We start from the raw sequence: 12894 nt of genomic DNA, 5'->3' as shown, positions 1-12894 counted from the left end.
CTCTCTCTCTCTCTCTCTCTCTCTCTCTACCCTATCTGCTCTTTTTTCTTCGTGAAATTCGCGGAGCGAAGGGACAGGATATATAATCGCGCATTCTGCAGTGAGAACTCCCGAGACGCAACACGCGCGCGGGAGGCACGAAATCCGACAGGATGTTCGCGTCGCGGAAAATGCAAGGCGAATTGCCGCAACAGCCGGATTAACGCGCGGCGAGCCGCCTACGAGCGCGCGCGCGCGCGCGCGCGGATATTAACCCGAGTTTTGAATGAGATTTTTCGCTTATCGTCGTCGCCGTCCCTACTCGTTTGTCCCTTCCCGTCGCAGCGACAGCGTGCAGCTTCTCGCCGCGGGGCGAATGTACGCGCGCGAACGCGCGAGCGTGAACTCGCATGAGAAAAACGAAACGAAATCGACGGCATTCCGCGGTTGAAATGAAATTTTCGGAGCATCGTCGGGACGCGTGATTTCATTACACGCGTGTGCGCGCTCAAACGACCACGTTAGGAGAAGAGGAAGTTAATGCCGTACGTAAATCTCACTTTTGCCGCGCCGCGTCGATTAAAATCAGCGATTCGTCGCCCCCCCCCCCCCGTACGTGTGACGGATTCCTCGCGTGACAAATGTTTGACCGATCCTGTATTGTGCCCGTTGTGTGTCTCTAATTCCGTACGTTTTTTCCGACATTTCAATTGAATTCGCACAATTTCACGACGTGTTGTTTCTCGAGCGTGCTCATATTTTCTGCCATTACCGAGCAGAATGTAAAACCCGGACTGATGTGATTCAAATTATTCCGTGCTGTATTTTTACTTTCAATTTCACACACGATTATGTCATTGTAGGCTCTCGGTGGGCAAACTCAAATCTTACAAACGACTTTAAAATATGACGTATGTATGTTAATACCACCCGCGCTGGATTTTTTTAAACTTCATAAGAATTTTCTATAAAAATACAGCACGCTGCCTCGGCTCAAGTCGGATTAATATACGTATCGAATGAGTCTCATTATCCGTTAGTAAAGGTTGGTTTCATGTAACCAAGCAAGGAAAAAGAGAAATATATCTCGAATTGCATGTGCTTTCTCGACGAGATATTCATTCTCTGCGTATGCAACTGCGATTGAATAAGGGAATAATTTAAGAGGAAATTGATATTTGTCGTACGGAGCGGCGAATAAAAACACGTCAGCCCAGCGACGTGAGTGAAGTTTGAGGGGAGAATCGAGATAAAAATTATATCTCTCGAAGGGTCTGTCTCCCGTAAAATACGCGGAAAAGTTAAGTAATCGGTTTGTCGATCGTTTCAAGCGAGCTACATCGGCTGCCCCGGCTGCCGTCTCCAGATTTCGACGGGGATCGAGGTAGACGTGAAGCTCGATATCGACTGTCGTAGCCGATAGTTGACGTTTCGGCTTAAGTCACCGGCTGGTGTCGCGAAGTTGCGGTAGATAAGATTACCCCGGCAGGGCTTGGTGGCCGAAATTTCCATTCTGAAGTCGCGCGATGTAAAGCTGAAGTCGTAGGTAAAACACGTCGTTTACATCTATCGCGTCGCGCCCCGCCGACATCACCCGAATATCGAATCGCGCGGCGCAATTTGTCACTCTTTAACCCTTTCTTCGGCTTTTCCCTCGGCCCGATGTTGTCGTTTCCAAGCGGAATTAGGAAATACGGTCGAAATGTTATTTTCCTTCGCGCGGAACTCTCAGCCGCGGTCCGAATGCTATTTGCCGAAGCGAGCTGACATGGAAAAATTTTATTCGCGCGATTTTCTCGGGCTCGGCAATCAAATCGATTACGCGAAACAACACACGACATGTGGAATCAAAGAAAAATAAATTTCACACAGACGCGAAATTATGAAAACCAGCCAGCGCACCGAGTATATTAAAAGCGACAGTACGAAATGGTCGGCAAACAAAGTTCTATTATCGAATCAGCCGTTTGTAGAACAATACGAGAGAGTCACGGTAAATTAATTCCGGAAATCCGTAGAAATAATCTGGTTAAAAAAAAAACTACCTACAAAACTATTTTTTTTTACGTTACTCCCGTATAATATTTTATAACCGGGATTTTTTTTTTCTTTTTTTGACAAACACCAACAAGTAACGGCTGTAATATTTGCTACTGCGATGCAATTGCAGTTTTTTTTACACTTTGCACAAATATTGTTACACACGGTGGAATCATTTTACATACGTCGCATGCACTCTCCCGGATATCTCGTGTCAATAATATAAAATACTCGTCACTAATCGCGCCGGTGATGTCAGGAGAATAAAAGTTTTCCCGAGACCGTAGAGTTTATCCGCGCTGCACTACGACGCGACGAGACTTTTTCGTCCGTTCTTCCCATTTATTTATTTATTTATTCATTTATTTACCGATTTATCCCCATCTAGATTTGTGGTGTGTTTACAGAGTTCGATGGAAATGTTCGGGCTGATGTTATTTAGACAGGAAATGGAATCGCTTATCCCTCACCCTTGATATGGTACCAATAAATCCCTTTTCCCGCAGAGATGTGAACTCAACCGTGATTTCACAAATGACCGGATTCGACCGTTCTCTCCCTCTGTCTCTCTCTCTCTCTCTCTCTCTCTCTCTCTCTCTCTCTCTCTCTCTCTCTCTCTCACTTTTTCACAATAGCTTCGATCGCGATTTTATTTTGTTTCTACTTCGCGACGTCGCATCGCCCGCCAGCGTATCCGGCACACGACGACGTCCGACGCAAATGACTCTCCGATTTGCATGCAATGATCCTAATCGTCATATTTATCATTCGCGCGCTGAATGATTTATACGCTGATATACCGCGGGATAGATTGTCTCTCGAGAGAATATCTGTTATTACATTTTGCCCGTTGATTGATGAAAATATATTAATGGCTTATTCCGTCGTATTATTAGTGTACAGATCTATTTGTGCGTTCACGACGACGAGTTGTATATACCGTGTGAAATTAGCAGGGGCATAAATTAAATATAACGTGTAATTTCACGCGTGATGTGTGCTGTCTATAGATATTCCGCATGTACGCGGAGAGAATGTACGTGATAAAATATATAAGATTAAATCGATCACTTTTGGCCGCGCAAATGTCGTCTTCAGCGATGTTCAGCAACTACGCGTATCGCGTATAAGTGATACGGTCCGACCGTGATATCGCGATATTTTATCAACGCCGGCGTATTTCAAAAATTCTTCGTTTGCGCTTTTCGGCCCGTGGGTCCCCCGTCTGTGTTGATCTCGTCAATATCGAGACGTCCACACAAAAGAGTATCGACATATAATTTTGCTGTACCGGCAGAGGTAAATTATGCGCGCGATACGCGAGACGACTGATGTTTTCGTAGCGCGTAATAATAGGATGTTTATGCGCGCGTCGTATGATCCGTCGAGGATTTTTGAAGAACGCGAGACGGCGAGAAGGCGAGAGCTTTTATCCGCGCGATACGACTTAAGCTACTGCGAAATACAGTAACAAAGGAAAGAATCGGGTTACGCTAGTGCCATTATCCGGCGACTCGATAACAAACAGATTTTAACCCTTAACAAACTGGCGTCGCGTGTAATTCGACACGTAGCTTGAAGCCATTCCATGTCACATCCCAAATACTCTCTCGCGCACTCGAAATTTTACGCTATTTATGTTACCTGGTAATCCGAGTCGCGCGACGCGTGCAACAAAAATCGCCCTGCATTATTCAATTCCTCCCCTTCCCCCTCCCCCCTCCCCTTCAAGATGCGCTTTGCAACAGATGTAACGTTAACGATAAATAAGAGGTGAGAATGATTGTAAAAAATTGTTCGACAAGACAGTGTGTGGCGTTAATATCGAATCGGTCTTTTCAACTTTTCAACAATCTTTTATAGTATCGGAGATTCACGTCGGAGAAATGACGCGTCACATTTTATCATCGCGCGCGATTAATCTTCGAATGTAACTGCGAAATCGAGTGAATCTTCGAGAAAAGAATCTACTGTGTGTGAGAATTCCTCCCTTTTAAGTAAGTTTCCCACTCCCGCGGCAGATACGATTTGTGTCTTTAATGCATGAGACATGTAGGTTATACAGGTTATGTGGGTTATTCGTCTTATTGGGGACTTAATTTCCCGTGTATTTGCGTATTAATAGCCTCTACTGTGCCCAACGATTACCGGATAATCTACACGGCTGAGCGTGAAATTCGTTCCTCAGGAAAGGTCGGCTTTCTCCGAGTCAGCGTCGTGGTGGTGGGAGCAACAAGCAACAACCTGATTCCGCGGATGAGACACGATCTATTCTGCAACTGTGCGGCGTCGATTTGCCTGTAGCGACGCGCGAGTCGTCGAAAATCGCGCGGCGGCTAAATTTTGATCGATAAGCACGGAGGTGACTCACAATGTCGCGCGAACTCACCGTCGAAAACACAACGGCGGCGGCGGCGGCGCGGCGACGGCGGCGGCGGCGGCGGCGGCGGCGGTGGTGGCGGCGGCGGCGGCGACGACGGCGAGAATTCGCAATGCGTGCGAACACGCAACCTATCGAGCGATCGCTCGAACGCCACAGGCGAACCGAAAGGCTGAATCAATAAGAGAAAAAGCGTAGCGCTTTCGCGATGCCCTTCGGCGAAGGGTAGTGTATACGCGCTGTTCGGTCGTCAATCGAACGAACGAACCAATAAACGAACGAACGAATGAACGAACGAACGAATGGACGAACGAACGGATAAATAGACGGACGAGAAGCGGTCAATCGCGCGAACGTCGCGATGTCGCAGAATTCGACTAGCATCGAACCCCTCGTAGGGTTTGCGATAATCCATTCGCCAACACCGTAAACCCCGGCCGAACGCGTCGCCGGTAAGCTCCCGGCTTTCCCCGTACCTGTCTCGCGCAACTCTCTCTCTCCCTCTCTCTCTCTTTCTCTCCCTCTCTCTCTCACTCTCTTTCTCGACTAGTTATCTCGCTCCCTTTCGCTTTCTCTTTCGTTCCGCGGGCGAAGCAGCTTTTCCTCGTTTCCGACTTTCTCCTGTGGTATCCTTCCGTGCGAAATTTGTCTCTACCTGTACGCGAACGACGAATATTCGAACGAACGCACACACGCGTCGCGGAGCGTCGCGACGGCCGTCGGTGCCGGCCGGTGTCTCCAATCGAACTGCGGGGGTAGCTCGACGGTGGCGCCGCCGAGGGACGCCACCACTACCATCGCCACCACCACCGCCACCGCCACCGTCCTCGTCCTCGTTGTCATCGTCGTCGTCGTCGTCGTCGTCGTTGTCGTTGAACGTCGACGTCGACGTCGACGTCAACGTCGTCGCCGCCGCCGCCGCCTCCACCGCGCGGTATGCGTCATAACGCCGCCGCCGCCACCGCCTTCGATCGGCCGCCGCCATTTTTTTGCCTGAGCCGCCGCGTTACTATCCCCCTGAAAACATTTCGCCTGGAAATGCGTGCCTTCCGATCGAGGGTGCGCGAGAGAGCGGCACAAGGACGTAGCGGCCGAGGTGTGAGCGAGGCCGCGTCGCGTTGCGCGTGCAGCGCCGGTGGTGGCGCTGCGTTCACCGCGCGCCTTGAGATATATCTTTCGGCCTTTCGAAAATAAGATGGAGTCCGGGAGACTCGAAAGGCCGACCGTGCGAGTGAAAAATTGCGCAGAGTTGCAGGTAATTGAGCATTATTTATGAGAAAGCGATCGAACCGTGCGGTTTGCGAGCTCGTTCATTCATATATTATTGATTCGTAGGTTTTCGTACAGTGTTATCTGTGTATCACGTACTATATCGTTATCGCTAGCTCGCACAACACACAGAGATGTCCCGAAGACGTCGTAAAGACGTCCAAACAAGGCGTTCTACTTTTCTCTCCGATGTCACGGACGCCTTGGAAACGTCTTTCAGACATACGTGCTACGTAGAATTTTACTACACTTGGCAATTCCTAACTGCATGACTCATGTGAACAAAGCGAGATAACCTTATCGCGTTATCATCGCGTGCTGGCGATTTGAATTTTTGCCAGAAGCTCGCGAGGAAGTGCTCATTGTCATAGATTATATCTTATCGTCGCACATTTCCCCTTTGTTTACGCATACGCATACGCATACATATTATATGTATGTGTGTATATAAATTTCTCATCTCGATATAATCTATGATATTTACGGCAGCGTACATTGTAGAATATTTGAAGTTACTCCGCGAGTTAATGGATCTTCATTTCATGTTATAAATTAAATTACAAAATAAACACAGGAAAGTCAATTAAAATGCAGTAAAGTGTGTTACGACGCACATAGGGTGTCTTTAGCAACTCTGTACTCTGTACTCGTTTTTCTTACTAAGCTTAATCCTGAAGGAATCAAATGGGTAACAGTGTATAAAATCGCTACACACATACACCCACACATCCTCAAGAGATGTGGAATTTATTAATCAAATCCGACGGAGACAGTGAGACAATTAAAAGAAGTCTCGTCCCTCGTGTTGCGGCCGTGAAATAATTATCGCGAGTCTTCGATTTCCAATCACACGCGACTTAAATAATTAATCGTACGATAAAATTCGCCGTCCGGGGAGAGAAGACAAGAATTTAATGTAAATTGAGCGAGAATACGTACCTGTCGAGGAAGAGCTTCATTTTATGTAGTGGGAATTATGCGTGTCACTCGCCACGTCAGAAAGTTATCTCGCATTAATTATGTTTCGGTGTGGCGCTATCTGAGTGCTTAGAACATAATAAAAATAACAATGGCGGGTTCTACGTGTTACCGGCGGAATTAAAGGTGCACAAAGGTGCCGCGCACAAAGGAGCTAGGAGCGGCCACTTTCGCGCCTCGGACGTTAATTAATCTCGATCGTGTCCTCGGGCCGCCGGGTTTATTTGCGACACCCAGTGTATAGCGCTATGAATTTCATCAGTTTGCCGTAGAGAGCTCCCCTTTATTACTTTAGAAAACTCAAGTTCCGCGTAATCCGGTTAACAGCAGCACCTCACAGTTAATCGTGTTCAACCGGTGACCTATTCTGCAGGATCCCGGCGATAAACGGATCATCCCGGGGATATTAAAGAAGGGGGTAATCCCCGTACGAAAAATGTTACAGCCCGATTCGCTCGGCTAAGCTACACTGAAAACTGTTTGTTTAGTAGTCATTCGATGGTCACTGTGACGTCCCTATCTCATGATATATCGATCGATTAAAGTCTTACGCGCGCGCACGTTGAAAACCATGTCGATACGATGCTTTGTTTATTGCACGTGAAATCAAAGTGCCTGGGTCGCCTGGGAAAGCTAACAATTTTCACTTTTTATAGGTGGAACAAAAAAATTGGCGCGATGAAAAGCAATTTAATTGGTTAGCTGTAATTGCTTGGAGCGTAACTTTACTCCATCGGTTCTCTTTCCATTGTATTAATTTGACGCAGAAATGAAAAAACCAAAAAAGAAGAGAAAATTGATCTTAACAATTCGATGCGCTACGTTCTCGCGTTGCGACAAATAAATAAAGTAGGGCGCGCACCGGCGTACTTTCCCAGCAAACACACAATGTAACGTGTGACATACCTGTTAGTCGTAATTTCCTATTCAGCAATATAACGCTTATGTAACGCACGTGTTACGTAAGAGTTACATTGTTGAGTAAGAAATTACATCTAATAGGTGCGTTACATGATATTGCGTTTGCTGGGTCGCAAAACTCCAGTCCAAAAACTCTCTTATAAATTTGTCGCGCATTCCACGCGAACCACCCTGTATGTTACCCTGCTATCAATTTATTTCCTACGGCATAGTAAACCCGCCCGTATCTAATCCATCTTATGACTATTGACAGAGCCCAAACTCCGTATATGTTCATACGTATATATATATTTATTAACAATCAATAAGGCTAACAACGTTACATTGTCCGCCATTGTTGTTGGCAACATCGGTCCCTATCGGTCACCGAAGTGACACGTCGAATACGGTACAAAAGTTCGCTCGAAATGGTAGCAAAAATACTCGCGGGATGGGCGGGGGAAATGGAGAGGGGGAGGGGAGTGTGAGAGGACGGAATGGAAAAACGTAGCTAATACTGCGAATCTTATTATAAATAATAAGTATTATACGTATATAAGTAGAAAAAAAGCACCGCTCGCTTCGCATGAAAATCATCGAGCTCTCCTCTCCGAGAGTGATGTGAGTAGCTGCGACTGTGTTTAATCAATCTAAATCTAGCTTTATGCTTACAAAAACTCCTCGCGCCTTCATCGACCTTCCCCGAAATCTCGTTAGGAGAGCGAATAAAGATTAAATTGATGATTCGCCAATTTTCGACGCTTCGTTAAGGACAGAAGCGATTCGGGAATAATCGTGGGCGCTAATGCGCGGTTAAGGAAAGAAAGGCTGCACGGATTTAACCGGGCGCGATATCCATCCGGAGGAAGATTGATGAAATCGATCATTAGTCTCTCTCTTATGTCCTCGACAACCAATGTTAATCTAACGATTAATTTAATGACAATTTAAGTATAAATATCGGCGCACATACCGTATAAAATCGTTATCGCCTATCGAACTCTCGGAAATGCTCTCTCGATACGTGTCGGTATAACCTGAGAATATTCGCGATGAGAAATGGAATAACAAACGGGGGACTTTTGCATGCGCTTTGGTCGTTGCGTTCGCGTGAAAGTAATTCGTGATAACTGCATGATAATGAAAAGCGTACACGTTGCCGTGCGACGACAGAGGCGGCTCGCGCGTTCGTTGTAAGTGCGAGAATCAATAAAGAAGGTCGCAGATGGGGTTTACATTTCCGCGAGCGACTCCCGGCTTATTAATTTCGCAGACGCTAAGAGAGCGCGATAATTCAATATATCATGATAAAAAGTGTGTGATCCGTAAAAATATATATTCCGCTTGAATTTATTTTAATCTTATTTCGCACGTTTGTACACAATTCATTTATTTCATTCTGCGGGAGATTTCATCCGTACCATCGTCAAAAGTAATCCGTCCGATTAATATATACGACTTCGATATTAATCGTGTTTTAACATTCGAGAGAGAGAGAGAGAGAGAGAGAGAATATATTCGCAATTCAGTTTTATTGATTACATTAAATTTTACTCGCCGAGACCACCTTCGGAGACTTTCTCCGAAATTTTTTGTTTTTAAGTATGTACAGAAATATCGTCGCAGAAGAATAAACCAAAAATCTCTAATGTCGCCGATTAATTATTCTCGTCTCCACTGTCCAAAGTTAATCCGTATAATCGTGGATCGACCGTGCAAATGAAACAAACGCGTACACTTTAGCTTTTTCCGAGTAAATTAAGAACGTTATGTACAGAAATCTATCTCTAATTATCAAATATAATCAGGATAAAGGGCGATAATGTGAACGTCATCCGGCTATCTGCTAAATGAGAGGAAGAGGGAGAGAAAGAGAAAGAAAGAAAGAGAGAGAGAGAGAGAGAGAGAGAGAGAGAGAAAGAGAGAGAGAAAGAGAGAGAAGGGAAGGAAAGAAAAGAAGGAGAGTAAAAACAATCGCGTCAGAACGTCACCGATCACTTCGTTCTCGTTCTCGTGTCTCGGCGCGCTGTCGTGGTCCCATTTGCATCTCCACGCGTAGGATTTGCGCATTCTTCGTGTTAATTTGCATACAGAAAGTCATCCCGGGAACACGTCGAACTCTCTGTGCGAGGCTGCGTTCTCCGCGTTCCCCGTAGTTGAAAGCTTCCTCCTCGCGCGTCAGTATCGCGCGATGACAGTGCGCACCACCGCCACGGGACGTTGATTAGCGACTTCAGTAATTTGAGATGGTGTTGGTGAAGGTGGCCCATGTTTCCTCGATGGGTGCCAACACGGTGATCACCACGAGGGCCACGACGAACGCCGCGACGACCACAAAGTACACAGCGAAAATGAACTTTCGCATGCCGGAGTGCTGTCGGATGGAAATACTCAATGAGATTTTGTTTGCGCACCGATATTTGTTTGTGCACCGGATTATTTTCCGGAGCGGGATGTACCGATTCTCTCTCTCTCTCTCTCTCTCTCTCTCTCTCCCTCTCGGCCCCGACGTACTTACGTGTATATATGCATGTATCAGCAGGAGTTTCCGATTTATTTTTAGTTGTTACCCTCGCAAACGCGCGCGCGCGAGCGAGCGAGCTTGTGTGTAACGCGATCTTTATTTATTTATGAATTCCTGCGAATTTTTCTGATGAATTTTGTGAATTTGCTCAGACCTTCAGAGGAAATGCCATCGGAAATTTCGAAAATATACGTAAAAAAACGCGCTACTGCAGTCGCTAATAAAATGTAAAACAAAATGCGGCGATAAAATAATGCAAGATTGAGATCTTTTCCTTCGATATAGACGAAAGCTTTCTTCTTCACTTCTGACGGATCACAACGAGGATATCGTGTTTATAAACCGTTTACGAAAACAGATTAGTATCGTCAACGGTGATGTTTTTCCTTTTCTTCATTTCTGTCAGTTTTATTAACTTTTCAGGGCGGACTGACGTGCGCGAGAAAATTGCCTGATCGCGTCATTCTTATCTTAGAAAATCTTACCGGGGCATCTCGCCTCGCATCAGGATGCACCATTGATCCGCGAGAATGCATGTCTTTCATCGGGAATGAATTCACTCTCTGACTGGCTTGTCTGTCGGATGCGCACCCGAGGAACTGCAACGCAAACCCGCGAAAACATCAGCGATCTTAATTCTAATTAGAAAGCCGGCTGCGCGCAGTGACACGACTGTTACTCAGCGCGGAAGATAATCCCGTTAAACACATCGCGATTATCCGATCTTTCGCCGAATTCCGCTTAGCGTTGAGAAAAATTTCCATTTTTCACGAAGAAAGTCCAGATTGGGAGATAATTTCGGGAAAATGCGGAAATTTGAATTTATTAATCGACTCGGCTCCGCGTTGTCGTCGCAAAATTCTGACGGTCGAGCGTTTGCATTAATAAATTGCTCGGTGAGATCCGCTCGTAATTTTTTTCCCATCGGACCGCCCGGCGAGATCGCCGGGGGTTTTTCACGTGCGGATTTAGCAAATAAAAATTCTTACCGTGAGAATGAGGTGAATCAGGACGTGGAACATCACGTATGCGGTAAGAATCCAGTCGACCCACTCCGGGAGCTTAGCCTTATTCAGTCGCACCGCGAAGAAAATCGCGATCACTAGAGAAAATACCCGAAAATTGTTTATTTCATGCGCCGCTATTTATTGCGCGCTGCATACAACTATTTTATCGTACGAGTCATTCTCTCGACAAAGTTAAAAATTGAAAAGGCGAGCAATAGAATTAAAAACGAATTTCTTCAATTTGTGACACGACCGAGATACGAATAAAAGTATATCGACATACATAAAAATTACTTTACGTTACTAAATTACTAAATTACATGGGATCAAGATTACATGGGATTAAGATAACTGAAAAGCTCCTTTCGTCCTTTTGTTACTGCAATTTCATCGTTATCAAGCGTAACCAAATGCGGTTTCACGGGAATGAAAATAAGAAAAGGGAGAGAATAATAGCGAGTGCAGCGCGGAAAGCTCTACGATATCGAACAATTCAACTCACGGCCGCAGATTTTCGCCACGTTACCGACGAACCAGTGAACCCAGTTGAAAAGAGCTCTTCGTGGTGCGCCAGGATGCGGTCTCATAGCCGCCATGAAGGGCTGAATGAAGCAGAGAATTGTAGTAGCCAGACCGACTGAGGCGTGTATCGTCGCGGAACTCCATGCGCCCAGTTCAACGAATATTATGACGAAGGCCGCGATCGTCATCGACCAGGTAAGCACCATGAAGAACCTGTGCCACTTGGGAGGAAAATCGATAGGATTTCATTACAGCGAAAGGAGCGCGGGAAAGGAGCCGATAGGGTCGCTTTCCTTTTTGCGCGGTTCGAACGTTAATGATGTGTACTTTGGGCGTCGAGGAATTAACGCGAGTTCCAGCATTTCGCTGACGATGTCGGCAGCCGAACAATGCCCGGGGAAATTCACGCCGTTATGACCATTCAGTCGCGCGGATAACGATACAGGATTCAGAGAATTGTAGTAATTAATAGGATAATTCTTACCAAACGAAGAGACCAAGTTAACTTCGTGCCACCGAATTATCGCGAGATTGATGGATGGCACAGTACCCGTATAGAAAATGTTTTGGAATCTATTTGGGTTCTATCCCGATTTCTCAAAATATGTCTGGGTTCTAACTGGGAAATCTATACAGATTTTAATTAGAAGTGTAATGTTTTAGAAATGCCATTCTAAATGGGGAACACAAACAGATTCTGTTTGGTCATTCCCAACGTTTTCTCAAAAATGTTTCTGGTTTTCATTTTACATTCTATGATAAGAATGAGATGTACAATATCTTAATATTTACACTTTACATATATATGCATACACACATATACTTGTAAAATGTAAATATTTAAAGCATAAATACTTGAAGCAATATTTTGTGAGAAGTTTTTATAAAATAAATGAGTATTTAAAATATATATTTTTTATTGTAAATATTAATATATAATAATTATCTCTTATATATACAACAATAATGCATATACATAACCGAATTAATAATATGATATATGTATATATTAATATACGTATATATATATATATATATATTAATTCGATTTTTAAAATAACTCAAATTGTTTGCGAGAGAAATAATTATGAAAAAATATTAATAGAAAGCTCTCAAGCTAAAAAAATAAAGAATATATATAAATATCTGACAAACTCATCTAATTTACACATGTAAGAATTAATCAAATTATCTTCAAATATAAAAATATATCCTATACATTGTATAAAACGAAAATGTATTATATTACGTCCGAATACGGAACAATTTAAGACAAAAAATATTTGTATTATCCC

General features: G+C 44.7%; 1 protein-coding gene across 4 annotated transcripts in view; it reads right to left on the bottom strand.

Annotated features, from left to right (window-relative positions):
* Window positions 1–7839: 7839 nt before the first annotated feature.
* LOC105184959 (putative ferric-chelate reductase 1 homolog) overlaps window positions 7840–12894 on the bottom strand; it is a 29233-nt gene continuing 24178 nt past the window's right edge. For 3 of the 4 annotated variants that reach the window (XM_011144091.3, XM_025304283.1, XM_011144093.2), the window contains exons 9-12: window positions 11580–11820; window positions 11060–11172; window positions 10556–10669; window positions 9734–9920 (exon numbers count right to left, since the gene is read on the bottom strand). In XM_011144091.3, the coding sequence (XP_011142393.1) occupies window positions 9780–9920; window positions 10556–10669; window positions 11060–11172; window positions 11580–11820 (609 nt within the window). In that variant the 3' untranslated portion in view covers window positions 9734–9779. Of the gene's footprint in view, window positions 9921–10555; window positions 10670–11059; window positions 11173–11579; window positions 11821–12894 lie in introns of all 4 variants that reach the window. The other variant, XM_011144094.3, reaches the window with a different exon arrangement.

This window comes from Harpegnathos saltator, unplaced genomic scaffold (genome assembly GCF_003227715.2).
Source record: "Harpegnathos saltator strain DR-91 unplaced genomic scaffold, Hsal_v8.6 scaffold119, whole genome shotgun sequence".
Taxonomy (NCBI): Eukaryota; Metazoa; Arthropoda; class Insecta; order Hymenoptera; family Formicidae; genus Harpegnathos; species Harpegnathos saltator.
Note: the sequence above shows the minus strand (reverse complement) of the source record. Positions and strands in the feature narration are given on the sequence as shown.